At 41.0% G+C, this 18044-nt stretch overlaps 1 protein-coding gene across 7 annotated transcripts in view; it reads right to left on the reverse strand.

Moving 5' to 3' along the window:
* Positions 1-4778: 4778 nt before the first annotated feature.
* The window catches only part of LOC100977537 (argonaute RISC component 4), a 50068-nt gene continuing 36802 nt past the window's right edge, over positions 4779-18044 (reverse strand). For 4 of the 7 annotated variants that reach the window (XM_008965041.5, XM_034961236.3, XM_055095468.2 and 1 more), the window contains 3 exons: positions 12192-12293; positions 11399-11598; positions 4779-8956 (listed from right to left, as the gene is read on the reverse strand). In XM_008965041.5, coding sequence (XP_008963289.1) covers positions 8848-8956; positions 11399-11598; positions 12192-12293 — 411 coding nt within the window. In that variant the 3' untranslated portion in view covers positions 4779-8847. The remainder of the gene's footprint in view (positions 8957-11398; positions 11599-12191; positions 12294-18044) is intronic. The other 3 variants (XR_010113504.1, XR_010113503.1, XR_610809.5) reach the window with 3 other exon arrangements.

The following is an 18044-nucleotide window of genomic DNA, read 5'->3' on the forward strand; positions in this document are numbered from 1 at the left end:
CTATATCAATGACACCTCAAAAAACTGTTTTTAAAAAAGATAGTGGTTATCTTTGACCAGAATAGGTTCAGGTAGCGACTCAGAAGGGGTCCTGGAGGGCTTCTGTTTTTAAATCTGGGTGGAAGTTACATGGATGTCTTTGCTTTGTGACAAGTTGGGCTCCACACTTAAGGTCTGTATATTTTACTATATGTATACGTCAAAAAAGTTAGAAAAGACAATAGTCTTCTTGCACTTTCCTCTTCTAGTTCTTTTTCACTTGTACATCAGATCTCATTCCCTCCAACTTCCTTCAACTTTGCCCTCTATTGTGCGTCTTTTCTCTTTCCAGTATTTCCAATTCCTCCTGCTTTACTGACTCCTTCCCTAGTGTGTAAATATGCTCAATCTCTCCCATTCTGAAAAACGAACCATTTCCCACCCCAGCTAATATCAGAATTCATTCTTTCCCTTTATATCCAACCTACCAACTATAGTACTATAGGTTCTTCAGATCTCTATAGTCAACCTTCTTCCTTCTCCAGCCACAGACGTTGCTTTCACCAGGGTCACCTATAACTTCCTTGCTGCAAATTCCAATGGAAACTTTTCAGATTTTGTCTTTTTAGATCACTATTGGATAGTTAGCCACTTCCTTCTTTGTAGCTTATGTGTATGTGTTTCCAAGCCTTTACATGTATGATTGCATTTAATCCTTCCAACCCTGGGATGTAAGTACTAGTACTATCTCCATTTTACGAATAAGAAAACTGAGGCTAAGAGAGGTTAACTTGCCCAGTGTCACACAGCTAACTCCTACATAGCCGATCCTGTACATACTTGATGAAATGCTCTTTTCCCTTGATTTCTAAGACAACTTGTTCTTTTTTATCCATTTGTCCATGGGGTTTGTTTGTTTGTTTGTTTGTTTTGTGAGACAGAGTCTCCCTCTGTTGCCCAGGCTGGAGTGCAGCAGCACAATCTCAGCTCACTGCAACCTCCACCTCCCGGGTTCAAGTGATTCTCCCGCCTCAGCCTCCTTAGTAGCTGGGATTACAGGCACCTGCCACCAAGCCCAGCTAATTTTTGTATTTTTAGTAGAGATGGGTTTTCACCATGTTGGTCAGGCTGGTCTTGAACTCCTGACCTCGTGATCTGCCCGCCTCGGACTCCCAAAGTGCTGGGATTACAGGCATGAGCCACTGCGCAGGGCCATCCATGTTTTATTTCCTTTAGACATCTCTCTCCTCTGTCTACCCTTTAAATATTTGTGTCCCCTTAGGACTGTCTGTTTTTCATCTCTTCTTGGCCTGCATGATCTTTCTGGGCACATATTTGAATGGTTTTAATTACCACCTATATATTTATGGCTTCCAATTTCTTTCTCCATTCCATAGGCATCAGCTCTCATCTCCAGCTTGTACAAAAGTGAACTTACCACCTTCCTCCTTCCTAAAAATCTGCTTCTCCTCTGTTCATTCTCTCAGTGGCACTATTTTTTACCCAGCTGCCCAAGCCAGAAACCTGGGAGCCCTCCTAATAAGTCTGCCTCCTTCCCTCACTCTGTGTATCCATTTTGTCACCAAGTTCTGCTTTTTCTATTTTCTGACTACCTCGTGTTCGTTCCTTCTTTCAACGGCAGTATCATTGCTCAAATTCAAGCCTCATCATCTATTGCTTGGCTATTGCAATAAAACTTGAACTTCTCTTCAGCAGAACTTCAGCTTCAACCTACTCACAATACTGCTGGCAAAATTAACACAGATTAGAGTCTGTTATTCCCCTGTACCTATGTGATAAACTCTAAACTCCGTAAAATGCCATTTAACTTCTGTCCTGTCCTTTCAGAACTTGGTGCCTACCTTGGGTCCAATTCCTCCCTCATCCCCTATAATCAAAAATTACTAAGATTACTTGTAATTCAAACATATCATGATCTTTTTTTTTTAACTTCTGTCTTTCATTTTTGTTTCCTAGCATGTCATAGAAATTCCAGAAATGTTTGTTAAACTAAATTTATTTTCTTCCTTCTTCAATTTGTAATATAGTTGCTAGTTTTCTTCCAACCCACCTACCCCTGATTTTGTCCTTCTTCTCCTTAAAGATTTGCCACTGTCTGGGCATGGTGGCTCGCACCCTATAATCCCAGCTACTTGGGAAGCTGAGGACGGGGGATCATTTGAGGCCAGGAGTTTGAGGCCAGCCTGGACAACATAGCATGATCTCATCTCTTTAAAAAATGTCAGCCTGGTGGCTCTATGGCTTAGTTGGTTAAAGCACATGTCTCGTAAAAAATGTCAGCCTGAGCAACATTTCTACAAATTATTATTTTTTTAATTAGCTGGGAATGGTGGCACACTCCTGTAGTCCCAGCTACTCAGGAGACTGAAGCAGGAGGATCGCTTGAGCCCAGGAGTTTGAGGTTCGGTAAGCTATGATAGCACCACTGCACCTTCAGCCTAGACAACAGAGCAAGACCCTGTCAAAAAAAAAAAAAAAAAAAAAAAAAAGACTTGCCACTAGCTTCTGGAGAATAGTCAACACAGAAGAAATCAGAGGCAAGAGACAGAGAAAAAGAAACAGAGAAACAAAAGGGACACACGCCTTGTGATGGTGCTGATCAGTCTGTCATTCCCCTACTTACTGGCCACCGTCCCCCTAGGACGGTGGAGTGGGCCCACAAGCCATTCCTGACTGATGTAACACATCCCCGAGAAATTCAGGGATGGACATGAGTATGACACAAGTGGTGGGGGGTGAGGTGGGAATAAGGCCATTTGGACACACGTGAATCATACGAAATAATGAGGGTTCTGGCTGGGTGCGGTGGCTCATGCCTGTAATCCCAGCACATAGGGAGACTGAGGTGGGTGGATCACCTGAGGTCAGGAGTTCGAGACCAGCCTGGCCAACATGGTGAAACCCCGTCTCTACTAAAAATACAAAAATTAGCTGGGTGTGGTGGCACACACCTGTAATCCCAGCCACTTGGGAGGCTGAGACAGGAGAATCGCTTGAACCTGGGGAGGCGGAGGTTGCAGTGAGCCAAAATTTCGCCATTGCACTCTAGCCTGGGTGACAGAGTGAGATTCCATCTCAATAATAATAATAATAACAACAACAAATTTTCTATAATAAAGAGGGATCCTATCTCCCAAAGAAGGAGTAAGGGAAAGCATTTGACCCAGCCTATCAGTCACTTTTTATTGATATCTTTATCCCAGCAACACTGTTTTTTTCTATTTTCCAACTACCCCATGGTTTCTGACTATAAAATGACTAATCAATAACAAGATCTTTCCTTTAATTTTACAAGGAAAAATTCTTGGAGTTGAAGCAGTATTGATACAATGCCCAGCAACACTCTGTTCCTGGGATAAAGATATCAATAGAAAGTGACTGACAGACCTGGTGTGGTGGCTCACAGCTATAATCTCAGCATTTTGAGAGGTCAAGGCAGGAGGATCGCTTGAGCTCAGGAGTTTGAGACCAGCCTGGGCAACATGGCAAAACACCATCTCTACAAAAAAATACAAAAATTAGCAGGGCATGGTGATGCGCACCTCCTGTAGTCCCTGCTACTCAGCAGGCTGAGGTGGCAGGATTGCTTGAGCCTGGGAGGTCAAGGCTGCAGGGAGCTATGATCGTGCTACTGCACTCCAGCCTGGGTGACAGAGTGAGACCCTGTGTTTAAAAAATAATAATAAAAAAATAGGCCGGGCATGGTGGCTCACGCCTATAATCCCAGCACTTTGGGATGCCAAGATGGGCGGATCATGAGGTCAGGAAATTGAGACCACCCTGGCTAACACGGTGAAACCCCAAATCTACTAAAAATACAAAAAATTAGCCGGGCGTGGTGGCGGGCCCCTGTAGTCCCAGCTACCAGGGAGGCTGAAGCAGGAGAATGGCGTGAACCCAGGAGGAGGAGCTTGCAGTGAGCCGAGATTGCGCCACTGCACCTGGGCGACAGAGCAAGACTCCGTCTCAAAAATAAATAAATAAATAAATAAATAAATAAATAAATAAAGTGACTGACATATAGTAGGCACTCAGTGTTAATCTCGCTGCCTCTTCCTCCATCTCATGCCAAATTAGAATGAATTCTTTGAATAATTTTTTACTCTTCTGTGTTCCCAGCACCTAGGCAGTACATGGCATGTACCCAGTTCATGATAAATGTTTGATAACTGATAAATATGGTGGAGATAGTTATCTCCACAGATGGAAAAAACAACCGCCTTCTAGTAGAGTTATATGCAGAACTTTCTCCTCTGGCAAACTATAAATTCCCTAAGGAATTGTCCCTGCCATGACTTAGCAAAAGGACTTCCTGGTGAGAATTTTTCTAAAGATGAGACTGGATAGCCCCAGGTTGGATGAATTTGAGCAGCTTCTCCTCTGGAGAAGTTAAGTCTCATAAAGTGTGTGGCCACACTGCCCTCTGGAGACTGCAGACTCTTCTCAAGCATTGCTTAAATAGATCTTCCCATTAAGAGCCATATCCAGAACTCTGATCAATTTTGTAAAAGTTTTCATAAGTGAAGTGTTGCTGAAAAGCTCTTCTAAAATTCTCAAATAGAAATTTTTTTTTAAAGTTTTATTTTAGTTTTGATTGACACATAATAATTGTATACCAAATAGCAATTTTTAAAAATAGGGAGACCCAAGAGTTAAAAACACAAAGTTTTTCCACTGTTCTTTGTAAAATTTCTCATACTGAGGAAATTGTTTTTAAAAAGCAACCATGTATGTTGCCATTACAGTGTACTGCATACTTATTAGACAATTGACAGGAAAAACAACTTTTGGCACAAGAATGCCAATTTATTCCTTTTTTGGACACATAAACACAAAATATCCCTGCAGGCCAAAAAAAATTGCAAAATTTAAACGACCATCATCTTATCTCAACATGAGGATACAACCCCTCCCTTAATAGTTTAGAAAGTACCTCGTATTGCTAGAGACATACATCCAGTCCAAATTTAATAAAATACATTTTAAAACATTACAGGTCTAATAATATAGAAACAAAAATCACACCATTAGTCAAATGAACAAATGCAAACATTTTCAGCCACTAGACGTAGAAAGAGCATGAATATGTCAATAGCAAGGCATAAGAAAATGGTTAATCAATAACAAGATCTTTCCTTTAATTTTACAAGGAAAACTTCTTGGAGTTGCAACAGTATTGATACAATGCCCTCAGCCTCCACTTTCTTAAAATGAAAGCAGAGCTACCACCTTGCTATTGAGCAAGAAAATATCACAGCACATTCACAAAAGGTCGTCAGGACAGGGTGGAGAGGGTGAGCCTTGTTAAACAGTGGATTATATTTTCCCACTTGAAGGGTAGGCAGCTTTGCCAGGTAGGCAAGCTCTGATAGAGGCTGGGCACCAGATCCTAAAACACAGACCATATAGAACATGTCTGCTTGAAAATCATCACCTTTGGAAGCAGCAAATAGAATTTACAGTAAGAATGAATATGTTCTGCTGCCCAGAACGCTGGCTGCATTAAGCCAGCTAGTTCACTTTATAAACCATTCAGGATTCAACAGCTAAGAACACCACCACCAAAACATAATTGGTTCAACATTTGGGTCATCACCACTCTCTTAATGTCCCCCCGCCTTTTTTTTTTTTGAGACAGAGTTTCGCTCTTGTTGCCCAGGCTGGAGTAATAGCTCACTGCACTGTCCACCTCCTGGGTTCAAGCAATTCTCCTGCCTCAGCCTCCCGAGTAGCTGGGATTACAGGCATCCACCACCAGACCCAGCTAATTTTCTGTATTTTTAGTAGAGATGGGGTTTCGCCATGTTGGTCAGACTGGCCTCGAACTCTCGACCTCAGGTGATCCGCCCACCTCGGCCTCCCAAAGTGCTGGAATTACAGGCGTGAGCCACCGCGCCCGGCCAATGTCCCCACTTCTTATCCCCAAATTATTACTCTTTAGCGTTGCTACATTTAAATCTTTCACACCACATGACAGTGCCTCAACAGGCTGCATTTAAAAACCAAAACCAAAACCAAACCAAACAGCCTAAAACTACTTCTAGAGAATGCACACCTCCCATTGATTGACACATGCATAACGACTCAGTCAGTCCCGAGGGGGTTACCTATTCAAATTGTCAAGCCGAATTAAAGTAAAACTATGCATTCAGACTTGCTTGCAATCATATTGCTGCAACTCTGATTCTGCAGTGATTAGCTCTAAAGATTCACCCCTCAGCAAGTTTTTGCCAATAATCCCAGCTCTTCCAAATTTCTTTCCTTTTGTCCAAAATGACAGCATTGCACCTTTAATGGTACTATTTTCCTATAAAAATAGGCCTCCCGGCTTTTCTTCCACCACCACACTGATTTACCCCAGTGTACCAGGACTGACTGAGGTCTTACAAGCTGTATTGTTCGAGGTCGAGCGTAGAGCAAGACAAGCTAATCAGGGCTTTCGGGAACATAGCCTTGCTCCCTGCTCCATACATGCCAGGAGATGGTGAGAAGTGATGCTTCCTCTGTGCGTTATTAATAAGCAAGCCCGAGGCACTCAAGTGCAGGTGTGGTGCCCGCTGGCCAGCCAGCCAGTCACCAAGAGTTCTTCACATCTTGGATTCCAGCAAGTCCTCCTTCTCCTAAAAAAGCTTCCGTTTTTTCCTCCTCTTGGGTCCAGAGTGGCCATGCTGAAGGGTATTCTCTGTGCTCTCCCTGAACAAGTGTGAATAAAAGCAGCAGCCAAGCAGCCAGCCCCTCACCAACATGTCCTGATTTGTATTATCCAAGTGAGGTATTTGCAAAAAAAAAAAAAAAAAAGGAAAATTTTAAGAAATTAACATCTGCCGTCTCTTCACTCCTGGCTATGTTGTGCTTCATTTTACAGAACTTGCTTTCATCCCACTATCTGCAGGGATTAAGGATGTCTGCACTCAGCTTAATGAGCAACAGGCCTCGATCGACATAAAACTCTCTCAGAGACCAGTCTCAGCAAACACAGGTGGCGCCGTTGATCAACAGCACATGGAAATGTAAACTTCAATGTATTTACAAGTTTATTTAAACGACTGAAGAAAAACAGTGCTTTATATTGCTGGGATTTTGAGAAGGCTAGTTTATGAGATTTGGACTGTCTCATGAGTTCAAGCAAACACGCTTCACCATCATTTCCCCACCAGCAGTTTCCAGGCAGGGGCGGCAAAATTGTTTTCACCCCATTGTGTCTATCTCTTTCCCTAGCTCCTTCCTCAGCCATATAGAGTGTGGCTCCAGGCCTTTTATCCCCTTTTCCATCCCTCACTCCTGATGTCCTGGATAGAGAATTACAAGTCAGTAAACTCTGGGCTGGGAAACACTGGCTGGTGCTACCAAGACACTATGTAACTGTTGTCCATTCACAAAGTATTATCTACACTACATACAGAATACATTTTCCCCTACATTTTAACTGATGCTCGCTTTAGAGCAACTCCCTCTGTTTGGACAAGAAAGGAATCCCATCTCCCTGTGAGTGGAATCCAGAATCTATGAAGAAAAATCAACCTTTTCCACACAGTTTTAGTTTAATAAAAGGAAGGAAAACCCACCAAGTACATTTCATGTCGAAAGAGAAGCAAAAAATTTGTACTGCAAGTAGTCGTGTGAGTTACCTTGATTCCCAGGAAAAGAAATTTTAAATGCTGGTACATTTTTGCAAGTTGCAGCATCACTCATTGTACCTTAAGGACTGGCAAAGCCTTTCCAATAAGGAAGCATCCTGGTTCTAGCTTATTTTAAAACAAAGTGACAGGACACCAACTGTGAATATAAAACAGGTAAAAATAATTCTTTAAAAAGGCATGGAAATATATGTCTTTTCTGACTGGTTTCAGAAATTGCCAGATTATGATATATAAGAAATAGCTGATAAAATCATACTGAAATCTCATCTAGAAAACTACATTGTTGGGGAAGGAAGAGGAGAGACCTTAAAAAATGTTTATTGCCAAAGTTAAGTTTCTATGAGAAAAGTTTAAAAATCATTTAGATTTAACAAACCACACAGCAGCATAAAATGGGCACTTTTGAAAACTTGGAAAAATACTAAAAGCAATTTTTTTTTCCAAATAGGGGAAACATGAGTACTTTTATCATGGCAGTGTTATCTCCGTCACTGTGACATGCATTACATCTGTTTATGTCACACATTCACAAAAGTCGACCAAATAAGAGAACTGCCTATTTGAATCTGCAGCCAAATATAGTGCAAATTGCCTGTCAGCATGTACTTGCACCAGCACAAGTCTGCAGAGATCAATAAGATAAAGTAGTAAAACTAATAAAACTCTGTAAAACTTTCAAAAATTAATGCTCATTAAAGGCATTTACAGTGGCAAAGTCAGAAATCTTCATTAAAAAGTCTATGGACCCACACAATTAAATAGTTACACTGAACTGAAGTAGATTGTTTGGTTTTTCTCTCCCACTTATGCATATACCCCACTCAATGACTACAGAAAAAAGGAATAATCTTCTCTTCTAAGACTAGAGGGATGCGGTGAACACCACAGCTAGCAAAATATTCCATAGAAACCCTTCTTGTAAAGTCCTTTAGAAAGTTCAGGCTGATCAGCCTTTGCACATTGAGGTAAAAATTCAGTCCAGTGCATCAGAAAAGATAATCTATGAGTATCTATTACTTTAAAAAAATGGCTCAATTTTGTTGACGCATCAGACAGTGCTGCAAAGTATAGATTCAGTGCAACTATTCCGAGCTGCTGGTAGAAGACCACCTGAAGTCAACTTGGCTCGATCTAGAGGCGGTAGGCATTTGAAACATTTTGAGGCTGCATGGGGTGCCAAATTGGTTGAGTTCTTTTTCTGAGACTCTCAGGCAAAATACATCGTGTGCTGGGTATCATGGTGGATTTGCACAGCCTTAGCCAAGGCCTGAGGATCCCGGCCGTTGCTCTGTCCTGACACATGACTGCCTTCCGCACTGTAAAGAGAATAAAACAAAACAAAACAAAGCAAAACAAACAAACAAAAAACCAAAAACAACAACAACAAAAAACAAAAAACAGGTGTAACAGAAGACCACTTCAAACTTCACATGTTTCAAATAGCACAAACAGTACTAGATTCTAGAATATCTTAGGCTTAAGCTTTAGCTTCTTGAATAATTTGTTATGTCCTTCTAAATATCAGTTGACTCAACTGAATTTCTTTTTTTTTTTTTTTTTTTTGAGACAGAGTCTCGCTGTCTCCCAGGCTGGAGTTCAGTGGCGCAATCTCGGCTCACTGCAAGCTCTGCCTCCCGGGTTTACACCATTCTCCTGCCTCAGCCTCCCGAGTAGCTGGGACTACAGGCGCCCTCCACCACACCCGGCTGATTTTTTTGTATCTTTACTAGAGACGGGGTTTCACCATGTTAGCCAGGATGGTCTCGATCTCCTGACCTCGTGATCCGCCTGCCTCGGCCTCCCAAAGTGCTGGGATTACAGGCGTGAGCCACCGCGCCAGGCCAACTGAACTTCTTTAATGGGCTGCTGCAAGAATTAAATAATATAATGTCTGCAAAGACACAATCCTTAACAGTATCGATATAAAGATTTCCACTGCCCACTATGTCTGGCTAATTTCTTTAGGCTTCAGTCAAATGTCATTTTTCTGCACAGAAATCTTCTTTGACTTTAAGGTCCAGGTCAGAGCCACCTGGAACATGCTTTAACAGAATCCTATATGTTTCTTTCATGGTACTAAACACAATTGAAATTAAATTATTACTTGGGTAATTATTTATTTTCCCACTGGGATATAAACTCCAAGAAAGCAGCAATTTTGTCCACCTTGCTCACCACTGTATCCTTGGTGTCTAGCACATAATACAACAAAGTCTCAATAAACCATTAGTTGAATGAATGCATCTATGTACCTAGCATAGTGATGGAACATAGGAAATTCCCAGCAAATGCTATTGTGCCACCAGTCTCTTCTTGTCTTCCCTTCACTAACTATATAACCTTGGACACATAATAACTCCTCTGAACTTTGGTCTTTCGGAGTAACAACAACAACTTCTAAACATACTACTTAAGGATACCATGTGATATAAAGGGCTTGACAAGCTGTAAATCCCCATCCCTCTTCTGACTTTCTCTTTAAGTGATTATTATCCTTATCATCTAGGCTCAAAATCTTAGCCATCTTTTACTTCACCCTCTCCTCTGACATGCATATCCAATTAACTGTTAAGTCCTATCTATTCTATCCTAGGAACAGCATTTTACATTTAACAAACACGGTCTTGCTTTAACATACTTTTCCAGCCTCATACCTGCTTGTTCCCCTTTAATATCCTCCAGCCAAAGAAAATTTGCTACTGTACAAACATGTCACTTGCTTTCTCCCCTTTGTGTCCCTTGTTCTCTCTGCCCTGAAAATTCTTTTCTCTTTTTTGTAGAGCCATTCTATCCATCCAGCTATGAAATCTTCTCTAAAAGCCTCTCCTCTCGTGTCCCATTGCACTTTTATCTGTACTGACTTGGGCTACTTGTCAGTTGTATATTTGCCTGTATTGTCTCCCATACTGAAACATAAAATCCCCGTGGACAAGAAACATGTCTTACTCATCTTAGTATTTCTAGCACCTAGCACAGTACTAGGCACACAGTCAATACCTAATAAATATGCCAAATAAATGAAAGCACATTACAGAATGGAAGGTACAAAGCCACAGTTGGACATTTTCCATAATAGTGTATTTTCAACCCTCACAGAAATAGACTTGCAGTGGAATGTCTACTATTTAGCAGCTGAATTCAGACTTGGGGAAGAGCCCAGAAACTGCTACACTTCACAGATGGTCATTTGGAAAAGAAAATTAATGCAGAGAGCTTGTGTAACTATTTAATAGTAGCTCAGGAATAGGTCAAAATAACAGATTCTCTGATTCTCCTGAGATGCCTATTTGAGAGTGAGAATCATCTGTGCCCCCACTCCCACACACACATCCAGGTTCACTCTGGGGTATTTTTCCAGAATGTACCAAAAGCAAAGTGAACTGGTCAGGCCTCCTCACTTGCATGAAGTGGAATCCACAGCCCTGTGACTGCTTTGACCGGAGCCAGGGTACTGTGTTGACCACTTTTTGAGGCTACTTAGGACCTGAGCAGAACTGAAATGCATTTGGCTCCATGGGAGAACCACAAGCAGCTCCAAATTAAACTCCTTTAGAGACACAACACAAGTATAAACAAGCCTGAGCACTTCTTGGACCAAAAGTCACATTACAAGCTCTCAGAGGCACATGCAATTTTATTTGCTTCTTACAATTTAAACTCTGAAAGTTTAAATCCTTAAAAAAGTTTTCTATTGTAGCTCATTTTTTTTAACATGCTACTAAAATATAAAGAGACTTTATTGTGCCTAAGAAACTTGCCTGTCATGATCTTTATCCACCAGATGATACCTTGCCCTAAATGCTACAAGCCGGGCATAATATGCAGGGGCTGGAATAGAGACTGAGCGAGTGCACCTCACATAGGTGTGACACAGCTGGTAAGTCAGTAGCTGGAGTTCATCTGCAGTGAAGCAGTTGTCATCCCACAAGACCTGGTAATGTGAGGGACGGCTGGTTCCCTGGGGAGAGAGTTTTATGATTAATGTTTTTTGTTTGTTTGTTTGTTTTTTGTTTGTTTTTTGTTTTTTTTGAGATGGAGTCTTACTCTGTCACCTAGGCTGGAGTGCAGTGGTACGATCTTGGTTCACAGAAACTCCCGCCTCTGGAGTTCAAAGAATTCTCCTGCCTCAGCCTCCCAAGTAGCTGGGACTATAGGTGCACGCCACCATGCCCAGATAATTTTTGTTTTTTTTAGTAGAGATGGGGTTTCACCACATTGGTCAGGCTGGTCTCAAACTCCTGACCTCAGGTGATCTGCCCATTTCGGCCTCCCAAAGTGCTTGGATTACAAGCGTGAGCCACCGTGCCTGGCCTGATTAATATATTTCTGACATGACACGAGAAGATAAAATAATTGAAACCTACTCCTTAAACTCAGAAATACTTCTGCCTAGCACACCTACAAGCAGATACCTAGACCAAAAGATAATTCTAGGATACAAGCATTAACAAAGTTAGGCACGGTGTTAAATAACAAGTCTACTCAAGCTAGTTGCTGAATTTGCAAACATCTCCCTATCAAGTCAAAGATCTGAACCAGCTTCCAAATTACCTGAATTCCTGCATGACTACAGAGGTAAAAGTCAAACTCAGATGGATGTGTGATGGTACTATCCACTGTAGTGCCTGCTGGTACATTGCCACTTTTCCCTACCTACAAAAAACAAAAAAAAGTAATTAGTCATCAAAGTGCCAAACTGTGGTCAGGCCATTTTTTTCTTTTGTGTGTTAATTGGGAGCAAGTTGGTAAATGTCTCTTAAGTCTTGAAAATCACTTTCATTCAAGATGTTGAATCCTCTGTAACTTTCCCTTAGCCCAACCATTTTAACCTATAGTATTTTCACAAACAAATATGTTCCAGGATCTCTTCAGGAGGATACGGACAAAAATATTTTACCCGTGGCTTTGGGCTACAACATTATTATGTATTTACAGATGACACAGTGGTATGTTCACAAAGGGAAAAAACATTTAATATTTAAGATAGATAAACTTTCTGAGAAAAAAAGTTTTATTCCTTACTTGGAGTAAAAAAATTTCACAATTTTCAGTAAAAGATTAAGGAATCTTTAAACTGGTTTACCAGGTTCAACATAACTAGTACTTTTTTTTTTTTTTTTTTTTTGAGACAGGGTCTCACTCTGTCACCCAGGCTGGAGTGCACTGGGAGGATCACAGCTCACTGCAACCTTGGACTCCTGGACTCAAGGAATCCTTTCACCTCAGCCTCCTGAGTAGCGGGGGCTATAGGCACACATGCCATCATGTCTGGCTATTTTTTTTTTTTTTGAGACACGGGGTCTAATTTTGTTGTCCAGGCTGGACTCAAATTCCTGGGCTCAAGCAATTCTCCCACCTTGGCCTCCCAAAGTGCTAGGACTACAGGTGTGAGCTACCACATCTGGCAATAACAAATACTTTATTAATAATAAAAAAAAGTTACTGGCAAATGGTTATCAGGAAGAAAGCACTGAAATGGGAACTAAAAAATCAGTTTCAGATCTAGGCCTAGCCTTGCAACTATATACCTTGAACAAAGCTTATTATCTTTACACCTCAATCTAATCATCTATAAAATTAGGTGATGTTCTCTTACCCTTTTAAAATTCCAAGCAAAAACTCTACAGACAAAATTTGAAAATCAAATTTCTAGGAAGGCAAGAGGGGAACTTCAGAAATGGATTACAAGGGAAGAAATTACATCTTGCTATTTGGTCACCCTCTTCTGCTGTACAGCAGAGTTCAGTATGAACACATTTCTTTAGCATACAGGCACAAATTTGATGGGAGTTTATTTGGCTCCATTTTAACTATTGTTACCTTAAGCTGAAGATCATACACCTATGCATACATAACTCTATGAGTATAGAAAAATCTCCTTCCATCAAATGCATATGTGATCTTGGGTTCCTAGCTGGATCAGAAGAAATCTAGTTGGTTCTAGCATTTTTTTTTTTCCCCAAAGTGTGTTCTTTAGGAATATTAGCTTTGCAGGATGTGTTTAGGTATTTTATGGTGAAACAAACCTGAGAAATATGGGATCAAATTAAAGTTAAAAGTATTTTTCTACTGTATGACTTCTCAAAACCTTTATTTAGTCATGTATAATCTTTAAAAGGGATATAGAGTATATAGCATTTTCTAAATTTATTTTACCCTTAAAAAAAAAAAAAAACTCTCTGGTTCTACATATGACAGCCTGAAGAGGTGATGCCTTGGAGAAAAGGGAATCCAGGCCTTTTCAATTCACCAGTTATTGCAAGGGAATCCAGGCCTTTTCAATTCACCAGTTATTGCTTGAGCACCCATATGACTGCTAGGCTCCGCAGCAGATGTTGGGGATGACACCCAGGGGCATCAAGAGAACTAATAAACTTGCCTTCCTGACTTCATGAAAAGTGTATACAATAAACTGTAATACAATGTCATAAGGGCATATGGGAAGCATTGGGAAAAGCTGATGAGGAGGAAATAGGTGAGCCATGCCTTATAAGTAGGAGCTGAAAAGGGAAGTTGGGTAAAAAACAGGAAACACTCCAAATACCCCTAAACTCAGAAATGGATAAGCAAACTGTGGCTCATCCACATTATGAAATACCACTCACAATAAAAAAGGGGCAAATTACTGATATATACACAACTTGGATGAATCTCAAATGCCAGACTCAAAGGCTATGATTCTATTTATATGATGTGCTGGAAAAAGCAAAACTGTAGGAACAGAATACATATCAGTGGTTGCCAAGGGCTGGGAGTGAAGGAGAAAGGTTAACTACAAAAGGACACCTGAAGATTTTTTGGTATGACAGAATTATTATACAGTCAGCCCTTGGTATCCACAGGTTCTGCATTCAGGAATTCAACCAACTGTGGATATTCTTTAAAAAGGTTTGGATATTCTAATTATACCCTGATTTGATCACTGCACATTATTTGTATAAGAATTCCTATGTAACCCATAAATGTGTATAATTATTATGTCAATTAAAAATAAATAAAAATATAAATTTTAAAGACCTGACACAAATACAGAAAATTATTAACATGTTTAAAAATTTAATTTTAATATGAAAAAAATTAAAACAATAAAACATAGCATTTACACCATATTCGGTACTAAAGCAAACTAGAAAAATATTTAAAATAATTCAACAGTAAAAACTTATACACATTTTAAAATATAGTATAACAACTATTTAAGCCTTTACATTGTATTAGGTATTATAAGTAATCTAGAGATCTTTTAAAGCAAGCTCGTCCAACCCGCAGCCCGTGGGCTGCATGCAGCCCAGGATGGCTTTGAATGTGGCCCAGTACACATTTGTAAACTTGGGCCGGGAGCAGTGGCTTTCATGCCTGTAATCCCAGCACTTTGGGAGGCCAAGGCAGGCAGATTACTTGAGGTCAGGAGTTCAAGACCAGCCTGGCCAACATGGTGAAACTCCATCTCTACTAAAAATCCAAAAATTAGCTGGGCATGGTGGCATGTGCCTGTAATCCCAGCTACTCGGGAGGCTGAGGCAGGAGAATCACTTGAATCCAGGAGGCAGAGGTTGCAGTGAGCCGAGACTGAGCCATTGCACTCCAGCCTGGGTAACAGAGCGAGACTCAGTCTCAAAAAAAAAAAAAAAAGACCAAAAACAAATTTGTAGACTTTCTTAAAACATTATGAGATTTGTTTGTGATTTTTTTTTTTTTAGCCCATCAGCTATGGTTAGTGTATTTTATGTGTGGCCCAAGAAAATTCTTCTTCCAATGTGGTCCAAGGAAGCCAAAAGATTGGACACCCCTGTTTTAAAACATATGGGAGGATGTGCGTAGGTTATATACAATTACTATACCATTTTTGTTTTTTGAGATGGAGTCTTGCTATGTTGCCCAGGCTTGTCTCAAACTCCTGGACTCAAGTGATCCTACTGTCTCAGCTTCCTAAGTAGCTGGGACTACAGGTATGCACCACCACGCCTTGCTTACTGTACCATTTTATATCAGGGACTTGAGCATATGTGGATTTTGGTATCTGCAGCAGGTCCTGGAACCAATCCCCCATGGATTCTGAGGGATGACTGTGTATTTTTATTGTGGTGATGCCTACAGAACTGTATGTATTTGTCAAAACTAGGGCCAGGTATGGTGGCTTATGCCTGTAATGCCAACACTTTGGGAGGCTGAGGTGAGAGGACCACTTGAGTCCAGGAGCTCAAGACCAAACTGGGGAACAAACTTAGACCTTGTCCCTAAATATATATATATATATCTTTTTTTGAGATGGAGTCTCACTCTGTCTCCCAGGCTGGAGTGCAGTGGCGCCATCTCAGCTCACTGCAAGCTCCACCTCCCGAATTCACGCCATTCTCCTGTCTCAGCCTCCCGAGTAGCTGGGACTACAGGCGCCAGCCACCACATCCGGCTAATTTTTTGTATTTTTAGTAGAGACAGGGTTTCACCGTGGTAGCCAGGATGGTCTCGATCTCCTGACCTTGTGATCCGCCTACCTCAGCCTCCCAAAGTGCTGGGATTACAGGTGTCAGCCACCGCACCTGGCCCACAGAGGACTATTTTCTAAATGCGTATGGAGGGACTGGAAATGGGGCAAAGAATTTAAAGACAACTCTGAAGTTTCTAGCTTGGCTGACTTAATATACAGTGATGCCAAGTAATAGAATAAAAGGAAAATTGGGGAGGAATAGGTTTTGGATGGGGATAAAACAATAAATAGAAGGTTTAGACATGCTTTGCTTGAAATGCCAGTGGTAGATTGTATTACTGGTGCCAAACATTCCCATGCCCCTGCCTGGGGGAGGATTATACATCCACACCCAATTATCTCAGGGGTGACTTGCTTTGGCTGATAAAATGTGGCCTGAAATGTGTTACTTCTGGGCCAGCACATGGCTTGTCATGTATCTTTTTTCCTCTCTGCCAGGATGACTGGCAATGTTCCAGATAGATGCTTCTTTGTCAGCCTAGGTTCCAAAGGGAGGACAGCAGGGTCACAGCTGCAGCAGAGCCACAATGAATGTGTAATATGATCAAAAAACAAGTCTTTGTAAGCCACTACGATTTGGGTTTTTGTTGTTGTTTTTGGCCTATCTTGACTGATGCAGTGCCTATAGAGAATCTAAGCAAATATGTCTGGTAGATAACTGGGAGTACAGATCAGGAGCTGAAGAGTAGATTGGGGCTGGAAATACAGATTTAGGAATCTACAAGCAAGGGAATTCGCCCAGAAAAGTGGATGACACTATAGAGAGGGCTGAAATTGAGAAGAAAAGAGAGAGAAGTATGAAATGTCGGGAAATATCAGTGTTTAATGGAGAGAGGGAGAAAGAGGAATCAAAAAAGTCTGATTACAGGCCGGGCACAGTGGCTCACATCTGTAATCCCAGCACTTTGGGAGGCCGAGGTGGGTGAATCACTTGAGGTCAGGAGTTCGAGACCAGTCTGGCCAACATAGTGAAACCCTGTCTCTACCACAAATACAAAATTAGCTGGGCATGGTGATATGCGCCTGTAATCCCAACTACTTGGTAGGCTGAGGCAGGAGAATTATTTGAACCCGGGAGGCAGAGATTGCAGCAAGCCGAGATCATGACAGAGTGAAACTCTATCTTAAAAAAAAAAAGCCTGATTACAGAAACTCCATTTCAAAAAAAAAAAAAAAGTCTGATTACAGAAACTCCATTTCAAAAAAAAAAAAGTCTGATTACAGAAACTCCATTTCAAAAAAAAAAAAAAAGTCTGATTACAAAGGTGGGTAGTAAAGCTGGAAAGTCACTTTGCTAAGGCCAAATAAGGCAATCATTGTCTTAAGTGCTACAAAGAAGTCAGTGTGGGAATCTGACAAAGTATCTCTTGATTTGAAATGAGCAAGTCATTGAGACAACAACTTCAATGGAGTCACTGAAATTGAAGTTAGGCTACAGAAAATTAAACTTTGATGTGAGAAAGTACAGATAGAAAGTCAAGTGATTGTTTTTCTCAAAGTTTAGTCGTGAAAGGAAGAAAAGATAAGGTAGCAGTGAGACTGAGGGAGAAGCAGGGTGAGGTGAACTCAGGAAGATTTAAACCACCTTTATAGGGCGAGAAGGAGGCAACAGAACACGAAAGAGTGACGTTTTGAAAAATAATGCGTAATTGACCAAGTAAGGCTCTAGAGAAGTCAGGAGGGATTAGGATTGAAAGCACAGGATGGGGGCAGGAAAGCATAGGTGGAGAGATACGAGGAAGGAGATAGGAAAATACAAGATGTAACTGAGTTTGAAAGTAGAGGAGAGGCAGCTGAGAAAATTCTTGCCTTCTAGATCTTGTTTTTGGAGGGAAATAGACGATAGGACTTTGTTGGCAATAGAGTTATTATGAATAGGGTAGGGGACTTGAGAAGAGTATAAAGGTGTGGAACAG

This window comes from Pan paniscus, chromosome 1, assembly GCF_029289425.2.
Source record: "Pan paniscus chromosome 1, NHGRI_mPanPan1-v2.0_pri, whole genome shotgun sequence".
NCBI lineage: Eukaryota > Metazoa > Chordata > Mammalia > Primates > Hominidae > Pan > Pan paniscus.